Genomic DNA, 23,731 nt, shown 5'->3' on the forward strand with positions numbered 1-23,731 from the left:
ACAGTAAAGGTTGTGAGTCACTGGAACAGTTTGCCCAGAGATGCAGTGGAAGACACTCAAGGCCAGGCTGGATGGGGATATGAGAACCTGGCTGAGCTGTATCTGTCCCTGTGCATTGCAGAGGGCTGGGCTAGATTACCCTTCAAGGACCCTTCTAACTCAAATGATTCAGTGATTCTGTACAGAATGAACCTCTTCAGCAAATCTGCAGTGTTCAAAAAAAACCCACATCTTTTATGCTGCTAGTGTGCAAAAAGCACAATGAATCCAAAATTAAGAAAAGGTAATACTGCACTAGAACTCGTAAATCAAAGGTTTAATCAAAATCAAGCTGGTAGGAAACTGTGATCTCTTTCCAATTCGTTAAAGTAGTTTCACATGAAGAGGAGAAAGACTGTTCAGGGAGAGAAAACTCTTGACAATTTTTAACAAATGCAGTCATTTAGTCAATAGGTTTATGTGAATAACTTCTGATGAGCTTTTAAAATTGTTTTCATCACGGTTTTATAATTGCAATAGTTCTGATTGCATCTAAAAATCACACTCTGTGTGTATAAATTGAAATAGAATTCTATTTCACTTTTTCTAGGAAAAAAAGAATGGTTTGAAAAGTAAATGCATAAAATACAATGGATATGAAGAATGTGATTGTCTAATAAGGCTTTGGAAAAAATGCAAGAGTAAGGCTTCATTTTTTGTTCCATAAAGTAGTTCCTTAATAGTCCCCCAAGTGTTTGGGTAGCTTTAAGCGAAAGAGCAGTAATTCAGTTTTGACTTCAGTTGAGTTATTTGACAAATTCCACTCAACATTTTTAGTAAATGCTACTGTCTGAGAGTTAAATTGTACACAGAGTGAAAAATGCATCATTTTCTGAATATTCTGAGTAGGACCTCGGGGATCCTAAGGTATTCTGCTGTTACAGAAATAGTTGTACCTCTTTTCAAAGCATATTCACTTGGGTATATTAAAAATCCATACAAATAAGTTAAATAAATAGGCTTCAAAACCAAAAATGTTTTGCGAATATGCAAAGTAATTCAAGTATAATTTGCACAGTGTTATACAAAGATGACAAGGTTTTACTCTTTGCATTTTATAGTTGAGACTAATGCATGTCATTGTAAATAGTGCATAATAAGATACTGGCAGCGAATGAGATGAAAGAGCCGAGCTGAAGTTTTAACATTCATATTTTGGTATTGTTGTTTTTAAAAACTGGTAGCTATTGCTTCTTGGATGTGTGAGTGGGTACGAAAACCAGATTAACTAACTCAAAGACTTAACAAGGGCTTAGGATGATTGAAGGGTGCAGGATATTGAAAAAGAAGTGCAGTAGATTAATTTTTTAGAAACATGGAATGAGATTACAGTGATAAATATTATTATTGGCAGAACTACAAACATATCAAACTGTACTTCATTGTTAGGGGGAAAATAGGAAAAAAAATAATTATCCAAAGCAGAAAAGGCTGTATATGATATCTATTTGGTAAAAAGTCATGCTTTCAAATGTATTCATCTATGTATCTTCCAACTATAAGTAGCACATGGAAACAGCACCTAATGTGTAATTTTCCATGATGTTTGAAATATTGCCCACTTAACAGAACAGTGCACTCCTTGGAACAGGAATGTTTTCTTCATACTTTCAAATTTCACTGAAAGTCAGTCCAGACTTATTTTTGCTACAGTCCAGTTCTGTTGCATCTTGAACGGTTTTCTTCATAATTAGTTCTTTCTCAGAGTAAACACCGACTGTGTCTTAATTGCAGAGTTATTGTACTTTGAGTGAAGTTACATGTCATTAACAATCTGAGCCCTAGGATAAAAGTATTTGCATGATAGTGGACATCTAATATAGAAAACTAATGCCAAAGTATCAGTGTGTCAACAAATTACACTGAAGCTAATTCAGCTGAAATTGATGTGATGAATGCCAACTGAGCTGACCAAGAGAAAATGACTAATGGTAGCAACATGGAATTGGAAGGTGTTTTTATTTGATAATGCCCGTTTCTTAAGACTTAAAAGCGAATGAGTTAGAGGAAATTATAAATTTAAGATAATGAAAAATGAATTGGTCTAAAAATATGTTAATGGATATCACAAATGTCCACAGTCTGGAAAAGTTTCCAGTTTATTTCATAATGTAGATGTTTAACAAAAGAAAGTTGATATTCAATATTATATAACAAAACAACTGACCAAACCTATTTGATGATTTGATCAAAATTAGAGATTCAAATGTAAACTTTTTGATAGAAGCTTTCTTAAGGTGATCATTGCAGAGTATTCTTTAGTGGTTGGAATAAGGAGGAACTAGAAAGTGAGATCTCAGCTCTTATTTTTTATTCATGATATTTTTTCTATGGGCAAATCTCAAAGTTTTCATTCTGTTTTGAAAGGTGACTACATAATAATGCAGCTTTTTACTTAAATACAGTCAATCACTATATTCAGAGAAGAGAAGGGAAAAAGTTTGTCTCTTTAATTGATGAACTCAGTTGAATTCTGTATCCTCTCGTTATGGGCATTATTCATTCCTGTATAAACCTACTTAAGATAATATGGATTTCCAAAGAAATTAGTGGGACATTACAGTAAAGACAATGTCTTTTCCATCTCTTAATTAACTTGTATCTGTGAAATCTAAAGTGCAAGTAAAACTTTAAAAAATCTGTCAATTGATATTAATGTTTTCTTTCAGTGGAAATGTTTTAATCTACAGTCAGTTACTAATTGTCTCACATTGTGAATTTAAAATAATTTCTTATGAGTTCATTACACAGGCCTTTATCTAAAATGATGAAATTTCTTACAAACATAGGATTTGTGTTAATTTCCTGATTTTCACATGTATATCTACCTAAAGGACGCGCATCTCAGTCTGTTTTCCTTAAGAGCAGTAGCCCTGTGGCATAGCGTTCTGCTTATACTAAATTTCATAGTTTTTTATAGTTGGATATATATGTATTTTTCACCCTGGATACAAAGAGGGGTCAGGGTGGCTGTGCTGTAACTGTCAAAAACATGGCAAGAGCATCTGCAGTTAGATGGCTAGCTGCTAAAAAAGCAGCTGTAGCTGTGTCTCAACTGCAGATGGTGATGACTGCGGGTGATGCTCTGATGAACTTTAATGTATCTTCTATCCCAGCCCATCCATTCTGATTTAAAAGCATAATCATACAAAGTTAAAGATTTTGCAAAGAATCAGATGTGCCAATTTTAAAATATTTTATGCATTTAACGTTTTTGTTTTGTTTTGTTTGTTTGTTTGTTTGTTTGTTTTTTGAATTAAGATTTTCAAGTTCTATGTATCATCTATATCCTAAGTGTTTTGTCTGGGTCTTTGAAGATGCAGGAATGGCATGGTTTGATTAATAGCAATGTTTTATTTGGAAATGTTCTGAACAACCCATTTGACATAAGATCAGGTATTAAAGTCTGAAGCCTTCAAAGTTCTGGCTTTGTAGATAAAATCTCCATTTACCTTTTTTGATGATTTTTTGTTTCCCATAGTAAATGAGAAGGGTTCTTGTCGGTGGTCCAGAGGGTGAAATTATAAAAGGGAATGATTAATTTCTTTTCCTGCTACCTGGGTTCCTAACAATCTTTTTCAAATCATTCGCTTAGATTTGCCAAATAGAGTTGAGTAGAGTGAAAGAAGAAGCACTAGAAAAATCTAAATCACAGAGCTGCTGAACATGTAGAGAACGCAGCTAAGGAGAAACAATTTGGATCTAAAGAAGAACAAGAACTCTGTTACAGTGTCAACTTCAGTGCTATGCTCACGTGATTAACAGCTAAATCTTTCAATTGGCAAAGCATGCTTGTGTGTTTGTATAATCATTGAAACAGAGTTCTGTGTGACTGTATCTTAATCTTGTATTGCTTCTTTAGTAATAAAATTAGTTTGACCAGAAGTATAGACTTTACGTATCTTAATGTAGGCAAGCAAATGTTGCTTCTTCTTGACATGTAGTTCATCATCTGCTCTGGCTCTCTGACCATAATGAAGTCTCCTATCTTAAAGTAGTGTGAGAACAGCATAAATATAATGTAGTAACAGCATGATTTAACAGCATGAATCAGCAGTGGACCGTTGTGGCTTTCCAAATCTGTATGACAACTTTGCTATCTCAACAGAATGTTAGAAAGTAAATGAGGTAGCATTAGGGTTGGAGTGATTCCAGTCATCATAAGTAGGCTGAATTCATGCCTCGCTGGTGCTGCAAGGATGCTGTCTCCTCCTGTTTCAGTCTTGCTGAGCGTGTTATTGTCTCCCTTGTGGGAGTATGATCACTTACCAGTAAGTGATACACTGGAGGTCATGGGTATGAAACTGTAGTGAAAGAATCTGATGTTTTATTACCTTTATTTATGTTTCCTTTACTTTTCAAAAATAAATTTGCTTCACTTAAAAATATTTTACGTATACTTTGTTTTAGATGTTTAGATATTCTTTATTCTTTTTTTTTTTTTTCTTTTTTCTTTTTTTTTTTGGATAATCCTGCTCCTGTCAGGATTGTGAATATTCAGTTACTTTCTGTATCTATTGTAGCTTATCAGAACACTTCTTAGTGTTGAATTTGTTCTCTTAATGGACAAGCTTTGTTTTTTACCCTGGAGAATGTTATCTGAAGCTTTTTCCTAATTTTCAGAAATGCTGTAAATAGGGAAGCTCCAAAGTATCAGAGAATAATACTGTAAAAAGACTATAGTTTCCTCATGACCCCAGTGTGTCCAGCTAACAATAGTGGAAAAGGTATTTGTATTATCTGCAAAAGCAGCTTTATCTTTATTTCCTTTTGTGGATTTTAATGGCAAGCGTGTATTATGAGAGTTCTTCCTGTCTTCGACCCATTTTATTCTTCTGTCTTAGAAGAATATGTCAGAAGAAAACAATACTGCTGTGCGCATGAAGATGATAAAGGTATAGTCTTAGTAATACCTATTAATTATTGTCTATGAGTAAGTATTTTCTAATTATTATTTATCTACTTATCCAGTTGTCTTACTGTCAGTTAAGGACATGTGAAACTGTTTTTTCACGATCATTCCTATCCCAGAACTTCATTTCTGTCTTTCATCTTGAAAAGTGTATCTACATTAGATAACAGTCAAGGCTATGAAACTTGATTTTATTCTTTCGTGATATTTTGATGAAAATGCAGAAGATTATCATTTCTTATTGGGGTCTATTAACAGCAAAAATGACTTACTAACTGAAGGACTAAAACCTGTTTTTTAGTTAGTTATATTCAAGGGCAGGTTTACCTAGCGAGCTTCCGTGGGAGTCAGTAATTGGCAGAATGCTATTCATCATTTCCACTGATGTTTGAAAGTATCTATAAAAAAGCTGATAATAAAAGTCTGTGGATGACATTCTGACCATGTGAGAAGGACACTGGAATTATATAAGCCAATCCCAAATCATGTGTCCAATCTACCTCTAAATGCAAGCTGTCTTTTGATACAGACGAATGAAAGCACTTTTGCAAATATAGAATAAGCTGAATACGTCATGCCTCTGAGTGAGAGACAATATGGCATGGCTCCTGAAAAGATGCCTTGCTGACGAGTATCACAAGATAAGCTCCCAGAATGATGTTGTGGCACACGGCAGTAATATTATTCTTAATGAACATAAAAGTTTGTTTTGTATTTGTATGTGATAATATTGAATCCAGTTCTTATGTCTGAAATAAAAGGCTTAGGGCTCAGGATAGCTGATGGGCTTGAAATATTTAATTCATCAAAAAGGAAATCAATAGATTAATTGATAAATATATGAGAGATTTTATAGAAAAACAATCCTAACACACGAACAAAATGATTCATGAATTTTGGTATCTCTTAGGGACTTCTAATACGTGTTTCTTCCTGAAAGAAGACAGTTTTAGATTTAGTTCCTTTTACCCACACAAGAGGTCAGACCAAGATAAGTAATGATCTTTTCTGGCTTTAATATCTATGACTCTACTAATCAGCTCAAAATTTTTGTTTTGTTTCTGACAAATAGTACTCCTGCTGACATATACAATTGCTGTCTTGTATAGGTACAGACATCTGAAATACCACTTTTGGAACAACTAGACAATGAATTGGCCATAGAATAGAAATGACAGGCATCATTTCTTATGCATTTTTGTCTTCACAGGTACCTCTTAAACATTTTGATATCTACAAATACTAATTGGCAGAGGAAAAGCACTATTTGGTTAAAAAGATACAACAATGCAATAATCTCAGCACTTAATGTAACTGAACTCTAGAAGCAAGTGCATTTTTGTTTGCCAGTATCTTCCTTATCTCAAAAACCTATATGAAATAGCAGGAAATATATGTACATTTTCTCTTCAGGGCTTTTTGCCTCTAAGGGTCCTGAGACCAAACCCTTAACAGGTCTGACAGGGCATTTGCACACTGGTGGGGTCACCTGGCAATGCTGGGGGTCCCCTCTGATCTCCACATGTTTTCAAGTGCTCTGTTTGTTCTGACTGCTGCCTTTTAAGAAAGGCAGAATCTGATGCTGGGTGCGTATAATCTGGAGAGATTTCTTGTAAGCCTTGCTTTATGGCTTGTATTTCACAGAGATTCTGCTGCTATCAGAGTTCTAAATTAAATCTTCCACACAATGAAAATCTGATTTTACTGGCCTGTAAGTTTTCAGAAGAAGCACTTTCCGATTAATGTGGGATATTTTTCTCTCATCAACCAACATTTTTATATATTTTCAGTAAACACCACTAAGGGATCTCTGTGTTTTCTCCATTTCAATATCAAAAGCATTCTCATCCACAAAGAAAAAGTGTTCTTCTTCCTGAGCAATTTAGGTGACCTGCTAAACTAAATGCACTGGCAGAGCTTCCATTTGGTTAGTAATTCACAGCTGTCACTGGAGACTTCTCTCTACAATGAGAACTGTTTTCTTTCCATGTTTATTTCTTCAGCAAAAACTGTAGCATAACAAAGTCAATTATTGGCCTTATCAGTGTGTAACCCTGGAGAAGACAAAAATCACGAGAGCCTGCACACTTGACTACCAAAGTCAATCGAAACTACTGATAAGAGAACAAAGAGAAACTAAAAGCTTTGAGAGTAGGAGCTGAATAATAAAGTGAAGTGACATATGACTTTCTTTGAGACGAGCAGATGGAGGAGGATTAACTGTATTTCTTTCACTCGTCTGTTTTCTCCTATGGTTTCCTAAATGCTCTTCCATGTACATTTTGCCCTCTTACAACAAAATTGTCTCATTTCAACAGCAAGACAGTAAAAATAACAAGTATTTAAATGCCTATTGTTTTGTCATCTACTTGTAAACAAATGGGATTTAAAATTCTACGAGAAATGCCATTATAGCACATCTGCTGTCTTTTTCTTAACCTTGTAGTTAGCTCTTTCAGCTGCCATGAAGAGGAAGGTCTCAACTCATTTGCTCTGTATAATAAATAATTCTTGCAATACACATCTTTTTGCAAAGAAGGATGTGATATCACTAGCCTAGCTAATGCTAAGCAAAATGCACTTGGTCTGATATTAAGCATACTTAACTGAACAATACTTGCTTTCTCAAGACTAGCTAATGCTAAGCAAATCATGTTGGGTCTGATGATAAGCAGAGCATCCTTTATCTGCTCAAGAAGCCCAGTATATCATTGTTATCTAAGACAGTGTGGGGGCCCTCTCCAGTATGTCGCTGTGAAACTGCCAACCTGGAAAAAACAGGAGGAGGGCAATTTGTGGTCATGAAGAGGAAGACTGCTTACTTCATCTCTGAGGGTCTTGAGACACCCACTCAAAATCACTGAGCATGTGCAAGGAGGTAGGACCCTTCGTTAGTGATTTTAGGGGGAATACTGAATATGTATGTACTGACTGAGAAAAATTCTGCAAATATAACACAAGTAATGTAATGTATATAAGCTGAAGGTCTTTTGTTCAAGGTATGTGTTGTTAGTGCAGAGATATTAGAAATACTTTTACTGCTTTGGTCAAACACTTAATGACCTCTTGGTCATATTCATTTATTTAAACTACATTGTGTGCACAAGGTATGCTTTTGTAAAATATGTGATTCTGTGAAAAGCCCAGCTCTCCAGAGGAAATCAATTTGAATGTATTTTCCTTAATGTATATATATTTGTATAGTTTTGAGCCTGTAGGTAGAGAGATTTTTTAAGGTTTTTCTCTGTGCCTGTAAGGCTGTACAACTCTTCTTAATGTCATTTAAATTTTTATGAAACCATATAGGCTTGAGAACCTGAAGAAATCATGCAGACTGTTCTTAAAATTCAGCTTATGTTATACTAGTACCTGTTACACACTGAAGTGATTGTTAAGAAAAGTGTATTTCTCTTTTTCATACTGATTTTTCATGTTTTTATAAGAGCTGCTCCAAAAGTAATGCTTTTTAAAGTAATGCAACATAATGTTATGTTGGCCCACAATATCAGAGGTGATATGTTCATGGTATGGCCGTAGAGATTAAAGCTTCCCACCAGTATCCCATTACATTTTGTTTCCGTGCTACATTCAATAGTCTGACAAAATGGTACAGTTTTATTGGGACCTATTGAGCCAATGCAAGGCTGGCAGTGACAGTCTGCTGGAAGGTTATGGGTGGCAAGATAATGATGTCACCGCTACAAGCTGGAGTGAAAATCGCAGTCCACGGAGTGGCAGCATGTGAATTCCACATCAGTAAAAAAGTTCAAGATATGGTCCTCAGTGGGTAAAGTGATATGCACTATCTTTTGGGAAAGTAAAGGGCTGATCCATGTGGATTTCCTAGAACCTGGACAAGCTGTCAGCTCCTCTGACAATTATGTCTTGACACTGACTAAACTGAAGGCCCAAACTTCTACAGTCATGATAGAGAAGAAGACAGCCTATCTTGAAACGTGATAACACCAGGCTCCATACCATTTTTAAGACTACGGAGTTCACTGCTAATTTTGACTGGACTGTCTGACCATACTCACCTTAACATCCAGATTTGGCTCTTTCTGACTTCTATCTGTTTGGGCCAGTGAAAAATAGGACTGTGTGGGCAACATTTTCCTAGCAGTGGCCATCATAGCAGCCGTGAAACAGTTGGCCACACCCTCTGTTGAGGATTTTAATGAGTGGGACAAGCAGGCTCTTGTTCATCACTGGCGAAAGTGAATAGCTTGTGGTGGTGACTATGTAGACAAACAGTGATCTGTAGCTGAGAATTTACTCCATTAAATAGCGCTGTGGTGCTCTTTGTATCTTCTGTAGGTTCCATAAATATGAATAGGAGGCATTACTTTTGGAGTGAGCTAAATATTAAGATTTTTCTTTACATTATGGAAAATTTGGAATTTTGACTTGCTACATCTTCAGTGAAGGCTCTGAAGCTGCTTCACAATTTCCAGACTGCCAAACCATTCTGTTGGGTATTTGTAACTTGAGGAGCGGCCACTGCTCTAAAAGTGTAGATTTTTGGACAGTTTTAGAGCATGAACTTCATTATTTCCATGCATTTATGAACTAGAATTATGAAAAAAAAGGAACTCATGGCTAAGCACTTTTAGGACTTTAATCTTGGAAATCTTAAAAGTCAGCAGTCAGAAAAGATTAACTCAGCCTGTTGTCACTGTACTGAAGAAACATTCAGTTCTTTTCTCATGTTTGTGTCTGGAGGCTGTTCCTTTGTAGATAAGCAAAGAATAAATTCTTCATTCAGCTGTTGATTTGCAACTTCTATTTTCCATTAAAGCTGAGACATTCATTATCTCATATTGAAATTTCATCTCAATTTCTGGTTGGCTAAAACTGAAATTGTAGACTTCTATTTACTTATGTTTTTTTTGGGGAGCATTGTGATGTTAAAGAAAGGCTTGTAAATATTATATAAATAAGATATATTAGTATTTTAATCGTCTTAAAATAATTTAGAATATTTGTGGGTACCTTATGGCTTTGCTAAACTGCACTTAGAAGCCTGAGAAGGTGGGATGATAACTCATTTAGAGTGCATTTGGGATGCTTTATAATGGAGGGTAAAGATTTAAGCTATAATGTAATTTTGGTGAAAGATCAAAAGGACATGAGTTGTTTCATGTTGATTTATAAACCATTGGATAAACTGAGGTTTGGGAGCACCTTCTGCATAAACTAACAGGAGATAAAGAGCTTGATAAATGTATGTGAGATATTGTATGATGTAGTAAGATTAATCTTGGTTTGCATCTGTTGTTGTCCCTACTGAGTGGCTGAGAGATGTCTTGAGCATAATTCTTAATGATATTCTTGCATAGTATTTATACTGTTTTGGAAGATTTTCATGATTTATCTTACAGTATACAGCTGAGTTGTATTTTTTTTTTTTATTTGAATTACTGTTTCCATGCAGTTTTCTGTTGAATCTCTGCTAAAACTTCTTTCCTCCTCATTCATGATTTCTTCTAACAGTTATAAAGGAAATACATTTTGATACACGTTTGTATCTTAAAGCATAAAGAAATGAACAAGAGGGTTATGTTTTTGTATGTTGGAGAGATCTGTGGAGCTTGGATGATCCTGTATCCTCTGCTCTTGAGCCTGCATGTTTTGCTCACCAAGGAGGTTTAAACTAAGGTTTAAACTCTTGATAATGAACAGTGTTCTTCTCAGAGCTAGAGACCTTTGGGTTAGTTTTTCTTAATTTTGTGATGTTTCCCAAACCCATTCAGAAATTCTTGGTTATGAGACTCTGCCTAAAGACATAGGACTTTGGGCAGGCTTTTTTTCTGTCCTTTCCTTTAACTGTACTCGTGTAGGTGGTTTGTTTTTCCGTTTTCATTTGAAAACAGCATTAGCTGAGAGGCAGTCCTTTAATACGCTCTTTTTTAACATAATAATTTGTGTATTTTTGTATCCATCCTGTTAACTGTTAACCCTTGTAAATGAAAATGGAGATGTAAATCTTTTCTTCAGCTAAACGAGCTCAGCTTCCTTGGCATAGTTCTTTAAAACCACATATTTTATGATTAGCAATTAAGAATGCTAATGACTTGCAGAACAGAACCTTACCGGATGAAACAGGACTTTAATTGCTGTTTTAATGTTTTTAATATGCTGAATCCAAGACTCCTTTTGAGCAGTTGCAAAAAGCAAAACATGAAATGGAAATGATAAGACCATTAACTTTTCACAAGCTTTCATTTTTAGATTGTTAAGGTGGGTTTCCGTTAAGTTCTTCTCAGGAATATAAAATTAATTGTAACAGCATGCTTCTGTATGTTTTCAGAAGATTAATAGGAGGTTGTTCAGTTGAAGCATCACCACCTATTTTTCACCTGCATGAGAGCTGTCAGCCCTACCTATTGACCAGCTTCAGAATATGACAGCTGAGCCTTATCTGATTATTGTTATTCTTTCACTCTTGGCAAGGAATTTTTAGAGAACTTGGGAAGATTTTTAAACTAATTAATGTCAAAGAAGTCAATTGCATAAGATTGAATTTACTAATGCTTTTGAGCAGTGCAATGGATTTGTTTGTAGCTGTGTATCTCAGTTCACACATAATTTTAAAGATGCATAGCAAGTTAAATTGTATGACTGCTAGCTCAGACTAAGAAAGTGTAGCAGGAGTGTTGACATTTAAGTACTAAATCATGTGCTCAACTAGTATATATATATATATATATATATATATATATATATATATATATACACATTTATATATATAAAAATATATATTTATGTTTTATTTATAAATGTGTATTTAATAGGAAGTTTATTACTCAGAGGGCAGTGAGGCCCTGGCACAGCTGCCCATAGAGCTGTGGGTGCGCCATCCCTGGGGGCGCTCAGGGCTGGGTTGGATGGGGCCCTGGGCAGCCTGAGCTAATGGGGGGAAGCCAACCCACGGCAGGAGGTGGGTCTGGGCGGGCTTTGAGCTCTCTTCCAACCCAAACCATTCTGTGATTCCGTCTCTCAGAGTTACAACTCACTTGTGTTACTGGAAGTAAACTGATGGCAGGAGAAAAAAGGGCTTTTACTCTGTTTATATATATATATATATATATATATATATATATATATATATATAACATATATATATATATTAACACACACACATATATGTTAACATATATATATTAACACACACACACATATATATGTGAACATATATATATATATATATATTTTTTTTTTTCCCCCCAAGTATCCATGTTAAAGCTTTGGATAACCTTTTTGTCTGTAGTTGGTTTCATTCTGTTCTGGATTCTAGTCCATTGGCAAAGATGTCATGGTGTAGAAAAGCAAGGCCAAAATTAACAAATAAGAATGATTGCATAATAGACAGGGATAATTTAGTTACTGAGCAATAAATGTACAAGAAAAAACATTTTAGTATTTAATAAACTAAGTTAAATTTTCACTATTTCAGGAAATACTGAATTCAGTTTTTTTCCCCTGAAATAGACATGGGACAGAATGCAAACCTTTATAACTCATTGATTTATGACATGCCAAGAATACGCATCTCTTAAGTCCCTCAGAGTGTGTCTAGTGCAGGCTTAAACTTAAATTCTTCTACCAGCTAACAGGTAAACCAGTGTTTCCTAATCTGAAATGTTTTAGTTCACCCTTATTGCTTGAAATTGTGAGAAGTGGGAGGACATTACTCCAGTGACCGAACTCAAATGCTTTGTGATATCCCAGCTGTCGCTTTCCACCTCAGGAAGCAATCAGCTGTACTGCAGAAGAATCTGGGTCCATGGAAACCTCTTGTATCTGCAAGGAACTGTTGCTTAATCTGCAGTTTAAGCTACTTCTTCCTACTATCTGTTTAATACTGGATTTTGAAATGTTAGCTTTCTCAATTCCAGCTGTGCCCAATAGAAATAAAAATGGTTTCTCTGACTCTGAGATACAGGTAATTAATAAGACTTGCAGCACTCCAGAAATATAGATCATTATTTGCAACCCCAGATAGCAGAGACAGCTGAAGAAAGGAGAAGTGGCAGCAGACATAAGGAAAACGCTGAGCATATTGGAAGTGGAACTACAGTACTCAAGAAAGAAAAAAGAACTCACCTTAGAGCTCGAGCTCTACTTATTTGCTGCATTACGTATGAACAGCAAGTGGCAGAGAGAAAGGAAAGGCAGCTGGAAAGGTAGAAGAAGGTCATTGAGACTCGGCATTGTGCACCGCACTTGTGTTTTCATAGCACTAGTCTGTGTGTTTGTTCCCACTCTAATAACAGGCTGGAGGAGGCTGTGTTGGACAGAGCTGGGCAGGGTGTGCTTCATCTTGAGTCTCTGGGAAGAGGAACAGAGGCCAAGACAGCCCATTACCAGCCTAGCAACTACAGCAGTTGCAGGGGCTCAGCCAGGTATATCTGTCCTTGTGCTTTGTAGTGCAGCACAGGAGAGAGCTGGCGTCAATGGATGGGATGCCCACTTGGTGCTGGCCATCCATTCTACCTCTGCCTTTCACCCTTGGCAATCCCAAATATGAGCATTTTGAGAGAAAAAAAGGAATTAGATCATTCTTATATTAAGTATCAATTTTGTCTGTAAGGTGATTACATCTGTTCGGTAAAAGAAATGTTGAATTGTTTTCCAGTTCTGGCTGTCTATGCATTATTGAATTCCCCATAAAAGGTAGCAGGATACAGAATTTTGTTGAATATGTGCCTGTGTGTGTGTGCTTATTTCTGTTTTGTATTATCTGAACAAGTAAATGAGCAAATTCTGTGACACCAATTAGGCTGTTCCTTAGCTTGACTCAATATTTCCTCTAAATTAATTTTAAGTACTATTGCAGTTCAGTTGTTCTTTAAAAGTAAATGCTGTGTTCTGAAATTACAGGAACAACTTTTGAGGAGGCATGTAACTCTCGTAAAGAAGCAGTTTAATCAAATGACCAGCATAAATTTTGCTGTATTCCATATGTGTGTGTTCTGTGTAACAGATACAGCACTTGTTCAAAATATAGCTGTTAGCAATTCCTTATTAAGTAGTGAAAAATTGTATTTAAAGCTAATTTACCTTCCATTTAGTTCTGTGCTATCATAAACTCTAATATTGTTAAGTTCCTGATCATAAAATATAGTAAGATTGCAGGTTCTGCCTATCAGTGCAAAATAGAGCTGTTGTAGACCAGAAGTATTCAGACCATAATTACACTGCAGTTAGCAGCAGGAAGGATTAACAACTCCAGAAGAAAAATACTATACTTTAGGATTGCCTTGATTTGTTAAATTAACAGACTGGTTCTCAATTTTGACTTTAAAAACTAACTATTAATTTTCTCAGTGTGTCTGAGTTCAAGTTTAGCTACTGCTGCTTTGGATTAGCTAGAAATAAAAACTCTGTTATGTTACTGTTGTATGTTAAGTTAAACACGGGTCACAGCAATAAGCAAAAGGAATTGGAAAGAAGGCTCCTGTTGTTAGACCCAGAATAGCAGATGTCACCTTCCCTTCCATCCTTTCAAGATGGACCTGGATGCCCATCTCTTTGTTGTTCAGAGAGTCCAGTCCCTGGCAGCTTCCCTCGTCCCTTTGGGCTGACTGATGTAAATGTGCAGTATTTGTTTGGAAGTCTGCGCGATGCTGCTGGCTCAGGAGAAGTCCTTTTGTAGAGCAAGAGATGGGATGCTACAGAGGAACTGCATCAAGAACTCAGTGGCTGAGAGAGACAAGGTGATCTTTGTGGCTTCAAGGAAAAATGGTGCGTGTGGCAGTAATACAGAGGCCAGGTCCTAGTAGGGACCCATCAATGAATTCAGCTCTTCATCAGAATGGATGAAAAAGAAGTGGCTGCCATTGTTTGTTTATGGCTCATATTAGCTTCTGTTGTCCTCAGCTAGCTGGGATGCTGGCCGTGGACAACAGAGCTGTTGTTTCCTTCATAAGGCAAGCTTTGAGTGTGAGCATTGGATGCAAAGAGGAGATGCAGAAACTGAAACACAAAACCCTCAGCTTGGAAGTGAAGAAGCACATTAAAATTGTTGGGCGGCAACAGACTAAAACGGGGGGGGGGGGGCACTGTGGACACCTGTGTAAACAAATTTCATCTTCCTAACCCAGGGAATATTCAACCTTAAAGAAGAACAAGATAAAGCATATTCTGTTATTTATGAAATAATTTGAAATATTTATACATTGTTTTAAGAGAGTCATTTTTTCCTTTTCTTGGAGAGAAAACAGCTGACAAATCATACCTGTAATAGTGAAGAAGGTTAATACATGGGAGGCTATCACACAGTTCCTCTTCTGCAAATGGAACAAAAATTTTGCTACGAACAATCAATTTTCTAGGGAGTGGAAAAACACTGGGATGCATTCACAAACAGAAGAAAAAGGATAAAATGTGTAGTGACTGCACTGTATGCTACAAAATCCATATACAGGAAAAGAATACATTATCAATTTCCTTGTTTTGTGGTAGTTTCATTGATTACATTGAGCATATTTTCTCTGCCCGTGTTTCTTTCCTAATTGTGTACGGCATTATATTCTGGGACTGAATACTTACGTTGGTGAGTTAAGTATGTTTAGCATTCTTCTGTCGTGCTTTTGGATTTCTTTTCTAATTAAGCCCATGTCCTTTAGAAAATAAAATACTAGAAAATTTCAGTGTGGAAGGGACCCCAGGAGGTCTGCAATGCAATCTGCTGCTGAAAGCAAGGCTAGATACAGAGCTAGAGCAATGTTTTTTCTTTTGCTTGGTGGGGGGGGAGAGGAGCAAATCTATGCAGCACCTCAAACTTCCTCTACATCTTTGCCCTGAACATTACACCTGGTCAATCAAAACAGACAGTAAAGGAATCACCATCATTTCATATTCTCTGCGGTGTTAAAATTTAACACTCTTATTTTTGTCTAAATCTTTAACAGAGATGAGAATAAACACGAAGTAGTTTGTAAGAGTTTTTTATTTGTAAGGGTTTTCGATTCTATGTTTAAATTGAACTGTCACACCATAGATCAGAAAGGAGCTGCTGGTTGTACTCATCTCAAATACCTGTGATCCTTTCCCAGTAGGGAAGAAACTTGCCACTGCCAGAATGGCGAGAAGGGAGAGAGGGAGGCTGGGAGTGCCTCTCCCCAGCGTGCTATGAGGAGGGAAATGGATGGAACTGGAGCTATGCTAGTAGGCGAGCTTATGGCCTTGGCCTTAGCTCATGAGATGAGTGTGGCTGTTTGGTACAGGCGAAACATGAGTGCACTATTTGCCAGATGTAAAGGGCGAAATTTAGGCCGTATCTACTGGAGATGCAGCTAAAATATAAACAAACTTTGGAGTGGGATTTTGGAAACCCTAGCTCTGCTGATGATCTGCTGGCTGCCCTTGGGCAAAGTAGTTCCTGCTGTCCTTAGTTTTATCAGAGGGATCTAAAAATATGGATGTGAAAATGCTTTACATTTCAGGAGCCGTGTATGAAGACTAGGTGGCATTGTTGTCACAGTTATTTTTGTGACATTGCTAAGGGTTATTGAAGCTGTTATTCTCAAAGAACTGTTGTGGTTCTTTTACATGAATGTAACGCATCTGATAAAGGGATGGAGAATACAGGTATTATCCACTGATAACAGCTGCTGCAGTTCTCCACTTGGGCCCTTTTCACAGCTGACCCAAGCTATCAGAGCCTTCAGCTCTGTTCAGTATAGCAGCTTATGGCTGTGGCGCTTGGGATTGCCAGTTTACCCATGTCAGTCACGAGAGATGATCGTTATAACAGCTCAGTGTTAGACTTCAGTCAATGTTAAAAAAAGGTAAATTAGTTTAAGAACTCCTAAACACTGCTAGAAAGCAAATACGTGCACGTCATGCAGAGTAAAGCCTTATGGATGTCTTTTGTGTGGTACATGTCATGGGGATTTGAATACTCACTGACTTCTAACAGTATATCCCACTGAATTATGAAAACTTGAGGTGCTGAAAGTGAGTGTTTAAACTACATTAAAATCTACCATACACTAATATGGAAAATGTTACAATGATAGCAGGGGAAAGATGGAGGTTATAATTGCTTGGAGGCCAACTTCATCCTAGATCCAAATCTAGCAACTCAAGTTATCTGAAGTGCTTTGAAAAGGATGGCAACTGTGTTTATTTAGAAGTATTAAAAGCCACAGTTATGTGATGTTATTTTTAAGTACTTAATTTTAAGCTGTGGTTTTGGTCGCTAGTGCTACTGTTAAAACATTGCTGCCTTAACAGCTAATTTTTGATGAACTGCTACATAATTAACTCTGCAATTTAGGATCAATAGAAGTGGGTGTGTGGGGAGAAAAGGGCATTTTTGCTCATTAAAAAAAAAAAAAAAGTAAAATTTGGCAGTGATGATTGTTCTGTTTGTACATATGGACATATCGGATACATTTCATGAAAAAATGGAGCTAACCAGGTCTACTCAGATAAGTGGTTGTAATTTGAAGCAACTGAATTAAGTGTACAAAGGAGATCAAGGTATTTTTTATCCCCTCAGCCTTGATAGTTGGTGAATCATTTCAGTGAAACCAGAAAGTATCTGTCAGATTCCCCAACCAGGTACCAGTACAATATTCCTTTCAAGGGATCGTTTGAAGCACAGTCATTGGGATTTGATCACTGTGCATCATAGCTTGGTATAGAACTACAGACTGGGAGATTGGGCCCGTAGGGGGTAGCATTTATTTATTGTTGCTGCAGTAAAACTTATGCCCTGTGAAAGCAGGAACCCACATTCTAGGACCTTTAAAAATAAATTCAGATTTTCATTTGAAATTGCTTTTATTTATTTATGAAATTTCAACCCAGATAGTAATGGCTCCTCTACTGAAATAAATTAGTTTAGACTAATAACTCTTTCTTGTTGTACTGTATACATAGCATACCTAGCAGCCCTAGAAAAAGCCAGATATTCTTCATGCTTGGATGTGAAAAGATTGATTAGGGAAGAAAATTTTAACACTTTTGTTCATGCACTGGACTAACCTGTCTTACTAAGTAAATATTAGATCTGACATTGACATGTGGTGCACTCACCAACCATGTTTTATCTGTGGCTGTCTGCCTCACTGTCCTGGTGGAGAGGTTATAGAAATGCTTAGGGATTAAACATTAAATGAATATATTATAGTGTGTTAAAGAGGAAATGCAAATGTGCATTTTCTTCAGACCTAACATAGCAATCTGGGCAACAGGTGTTATAAACTGAAAGTTACATACTGCTTTCCAATGAAATTCAGAAGATAGGTGTGTGATTTTTGAGGACCTGTACACAAAATATGTGAAAACTTCAAGGTCTGCACCTGGCAGGTGTGTAAGAAGTGTCACAGTGCTAAACCATGTAGGAAGTATGATAAATCTGGGAAGAGACTGAGTTAAGCCATTTTGGACTTAGCTCCAAACTGAATTTCTGGTAGTTTCATGTGTGCTCCAACCTATTAAGAATTGTATCTCAATTAGAAGCTGTAAAATGGGAGTGATAACACTGCTTTCATTTTAGAAGCATTACATGATGGGTCTAACTCAGTTCATGCGAGTTCTTGTTTGTTTGAACATAATAAGGGATTCCCAACCTTGGTCAGGGACACTGCTGCTGTATACTCACACAGGGGCAAGTGCAGTAAATACAGCCTACCTACCTCTTACTTGGAGACTGTAAATTCTTTTGCGCTTACAATGCACAAAGAAAGTAAATTTATTCCTCAGTTATATTTTATTTTATTTCCGAAGACATGAAAATAGCCATAGATCAGATACAAGCAATAGATTGTTTCTGAACCAAAAGATAGAATAGCAAGTATTTCTTTCTATAGAAGCTACAGAAAAATCACTTAAGAGGATCTCAGGTTTGTTTTGGATACTGAGGTGCTGCATGTATGTAATTAATCATTCTATAATATCCAGCTATTATATATGTGTGTATGTATGTATGTGTGTGTGTGTGTGTGTGTGTGTGTGTGTATAGATAGATATATATATATGCATATAGCTATAGCACTTGTATTTGCAAATATACATTAATTTCCTTTTTTCTCTCTCTCTCCAACTAGGAATTGCTGATATTTTTACAGAATTTGCCCACAGTACACTGGGGAAATGAAGAAATCAGCGTACTCCTAGCAGAGGCCTACAGACTGAAGTTTGCATTTGCGGATGCCCCCAATCATTACAAGAAGTGAATATAAAGATCCAGAAATTACTAAGACCAACCAATGTGTTCTGCAGTGTTATGGCATCTGTTGTGATGATTGCGATTTCAGCTCATTGTTCTTTCATTTGAATTGAGATGACCATTAAAATTCTGTTGGAATTTGGAAAATGAGAACAGAATACCAAAGAAATGGATGAAAAATGATATTGAGTTATGAATGAATTTAACTTAAAAGAGACTTTTTTTTTTTTTTGTTCAGCATGAAAAATTAATTCAGAAGTCAGTCATATAATTGTCTTCTTTTTTCCCCCTCCTACAATTTGGTGAAGTGGAGTTGAATCTATGTTGAACAATTCTTATACATATTTGAGTCTTAAAATTTCTCACAGAATGATTTTGTGACTGCTTCATTGTTATGTCATGACTTCATCAGGCAGTTGGAATTACTCATTTTGGGTGAGAAAAACAAAGCTCTTCACAGTCACAAAGACCATTTCAGGCAGCAAGACCTGTGTTTTGAGGTCTATTTATAACCAGTAGGATGCTGGTATTCTTATACCATCTTTCATTGTTCCATGAAGCAAGGTTAGAGTGCAATGATATAAGAAAATAAAAGGGTGCAATGGAAATTGGTGGCATTTTCTAAACATTATTCAGTATTGTTCGGTGTTGTAGAAGGTTTTTAGCCATACAAAGAAGTGACTTTATACTTAAGACTCATCAGTAACACTAACATAAATTCCTCTTTATATATTCTGGAGTGTTTTTAAAGTATGTGGTATTATTACAATAATTAAAGCCTTTCTTTCAAGGCCTTTCAGTTTTTCATTATTAGAGCTCACTTTTAAGAATCTTACTAAGAAGCTTGGTTTACATAGCAAGATATATTTTTATCTCAGTTGTTGCCTTATTCTCCATTTCTAGTGTATTAGAAAAGGAAAATTAATATGTCTGTCCAGAGCTCATTTGTTAAATAATTTAGTATCTTTTTTGTTATTATTCAGAAGAAGCGAGAAGATGATAGTTCCCAATAACTGTACACACAGCTCACTTTTACAACATGAGCAGAATAAAAATCCTCTGTGACTGTGCAGAATGAGAGCAGTGTTTCTTGAAACAATCGTGGGATTTGGAATAATTGCTTTGAACTTGCACAGTTTATATCCACTATTCATTCTCAAGAAATCTTTTCAGATAAGAATTCTCTATCAGATGTAACTAAACTCATGTTAATTTGTGCCCTTCGTAAGCACATGGGTTATTAAGGGTGAGACTTGCAATAGCAAGATACTAGAAGCTCTGAATATTCATCAGTTGAGTTCTAGAGTTGCACAGTGGCACACAAGAAGTGTAGTGCACTTTTAAGTTTGGAAAATAAAGTACTTTCAGGAGGTATTCTCGTATTGGAAGTTTATTTTAAAATTCCTAAAAATACATAGATATGTATTTTGATTAAAGCTTTGTAGACATGTTGGATACATTACTTATTTTAGGGACTTTAGTTGCTGATATCAACCGTATAATAAGTAATAAGGAATTTCAGGGTAAAAAGAATGAAATACATGTCATAATGAGATCTGTATTTTTAAAATTATATGAACTCTTTGGTAGAAGAGAAAGCAACAAATTAATTTCAAAGCAGGAGGGTTTGCCGACAAGGATGCACTTCTGTCCTGCTGACATCAGTTGGGGCTTTCAGTTATGATGGCCACAAATTGACACCTCCTGGATTGCTGCGCCTTGCCTGGGGTCTGTGGTGGGGCTCTGTTTCTGAAACATGTGTAGATTGTTTTTGTAAGTTCACGGTGAAGCACTCTAACGTATTGAGACTTGTCTTTATGTTTACAAAGAACGTCATATTGTGCCTAACAGAATAGCTACTAATAACAGAGTACAAGAAATTTATGACTGTTTGCTTTAGTCTTAGTATTCATATTAATTTGTTAACAGAAAAGCATATTATTGTAACTAGAGAGAAGACACACAGCATTAAATGTACAATGTTGTAAGGGATTTCTATAAGAATGATTATTTTTTAATTGAGATGTTATTTAGGTAGTTACACGTAAAATGGAAAGTTGACCCAAAGTTGTCTGCAGTGTCAGATGCTTCTGCGTAGCGCACACGAGGTTGGGTGCAAAAAATTCCTTGATGGGTCCATGCAAGTTGCCTGCCATGTCTTCCAAATACAGCAGCTGTCTCTGACTTCCCTTGGAAGAAAGCATTACCATCAGAGGTCACCTTTACTAACGTGTCTGTATCAGAAGTTGAATATTGTACTTGTGCACGTTGCTTCTAAGGATAGCAAGATGTTTCCTAGTATTGATGCTTATTTCTATAGACAGAAAATCAGAGTCATTGCCTTTGTTTGCAGATGGGAATCATTTGCAGTAAGCAGACAGCCAGCCTTTATGTAACACGTCAAATGTTCCCATACTTTTTTAAATCTCCATAAAATATTTCACGAGGAACAGAACCAACCAACAACTTTACATTGGACAGTTGTACATCTCAGGAAAGATGTCATTCCAAGCATAAAGCTACACATAAAGGAATTAACTTCATCATTGCTACATCCCATGGACTTTTCCTTTATTTTTTTTGTTCCAAAATTCGAGGTTCTGAATATTGTAGAATTCCTTTGTAATATGTATTTTCTTACGCAGGAGGCATCCAGACACATCACTGGTGAAACCAGGCAGTAATTTCCTTCAACTGATGTGAAATACTGAAATTGCAGCGTCTGAAATGTGTTAAAAGAATTTCTGTAATAAAACTTAAAGCAGGAATGTACAATATAGGCAGATTGATGACTACAGTATTTGAAATATGTAAATAGTCTACAAATTACTCAAGTATGTAAATACATGGGATAGGATAGAATTGTAAGTTGGAAATCTTATGTAACGCTGTAATATGTTATAAGAAATTAATTGCTTTTTTTTTTTTTGCTCAGTTCCTTATGGAAAAGTCCATTAATTTGGTTTTTTACTTCAGAACTGTATAATAAAAGTATCTGAAGTTCCATTGTATGCTTCTGACAAATATTAACACTGAGGCACTGGTTACATCTGTAAAACTGATGAAAGATGAGGAAATAAATGCATATTTATGAAGTGCTGTATAGAGTGGAAAGCTTTTTTTATTGTTTTCATCAAGCGTGTTGCGTAATACATCAAAGTGTGGCTTTGGTGTGTTTGCTTATTTTTTATGGTCTCAAAACTCTTTATCACAACAGCGAATGCAATTGGAAAAGCTCTTTTCCTGGGTATGTTTCTACAACTCTCTGCCCTTGTGTCTTACAGATTGTGCAAGTTAATGAGGCAGACAACTTCCAGAGGTTTGTCTCTGCATGCACCATATACAATGCAAGGCACCAAGCGTTTCCTGCAGAAAGGGAATGAAGATGAATTTGAGCGAGCAGTGGAATTAAATGGGGGGAAGCAAGGAAGGGAAAAGCGAACAGAGGTGGCAAAGAAATCTGTACACCTCGGGTCAGTGAGGAAGGAGAGGAAGCTTCGGCTCAGTGTTGGGTAGCAGTACGAGGTGGCAAAATGAGCAGTAAATTTGGAAGTGTAATGATTTGATTAGATTAGCAAGCAAGGAAAGATGCCCTGCTCAACTGGGGAGCTCAAGTCCCTTTCACTAAGGAGGGCAGTCTGAGACTTCCCAAAGAAGATGGGTCGGGTGAGAAAATATACAAACTATTGATACAGAAGGCGAAGTTACTGGCTTATCTGTTTAAAAATGCACACAGTACACAGCATCTGAGGAAGTAAAAAGGAGGCAGTGGGATGCAGTGGGTAACCTCTCTGTTATGTGCTTGAGTACTGATGAGTTGTAATTGTGCTGTTCTCTCACGTTGGATGAAAGCTGGTTCTGTCCATTTGCTGTAATCATTTGAAGATCCTACAGAAAATCAACACAGAAGATTCTTCAAAGAATTCCTAAAGCAGAAGAGATGATGACGGATGGAGTAAAGGTCCTGAGGTCTCACAAGGAGCATGCTAGGACACAGCTGAATACTATTTCTTCACGTTCTTGAACAAAAGCAGCTCTTAATAACTATCTTAAATATGGACAGGCATCCCTGAAGTGAATTGCAACAGCAAGGGCTATCCAGAAATCTGGTCTCTGTTTCAACTCCCTCCCTCCTTGCAAACAGAATAGAGGTGAGGGGAGGGAAGTGTTTTGTAGTGCTTTAAAATCTTTGGAGATGGGAAAAGCAGAGAGGAGGTAGAAAAGCTCTGCAGTCCAGCATTTGTGTGTGGTGATGCCAGGCCACGGGGAGAAACTCCTGCTCCAGTGCTTCTGCTCTCTGCATGATGGAGAGTGAATTTCCTGAGCAACACAATTACAGATGGTTACTGATTTTGTAAGTTAAAACTAAAACCTTGCATCCCATCTGATTTTTCAAGCTCAGCATAGCTGAGGCAGCACTGGAGTAACTAATTCAATTGCTATGGCACTATGTCAAAGAACCTTTTAACCTTCAAAGTCTTTTGCATGTACCCCACAAATGAGTCACGGCAAGGGGCCAGAACTAATAAGAGTCAGAGAAATTTGATGCTATGGGGAGTGCCTCAGAATGCTCCGAAACTTCAGTTCCTTCAGCC

General features: G+C 36.6%; 1 protein-coding gene across 1 annotated transcript in view; it reads left to right on the forward strand.

The window, feature by feature from the left end:
- Positions 1 to 22,239, forward strand: part of TBC1D22A (TBC1 domain family member 22A) — a 141,837-nt gene extending 119,598 nt beyond the window's left edge. Inside the window, exon 13 of the mRNA XM_015851943.2 lies at positions 19,015 to 22,239. Within this exon, the coding sequence (XP_015707429.1) occupies positions 19,015 to 19,143 (129 nt within the window). The 3' untranslated portion in view covers positions 19,144 to 22,239. The remainder of the gene's footprint in view (positions 1 to 19,014) is intronic.
- The last annotated feature ends 1,492 nt before the right edge of the window (positions 22,240 to 23,731 follow it).

The sequence above is a fragment of the Coturnix japonica genome, chromosome 1 (genome assembly GCF_001577835.2).
Source record: "Coturnix japonica isolate 7356 chromosome 1, Coturnix japonica 2.1, whole genome shotgun sequence".
NCBI lineage: Eukaryota > Metazoa > Chordata > Aves > Galliformes > Phasianidae > Coturnix > Coturnix japonica.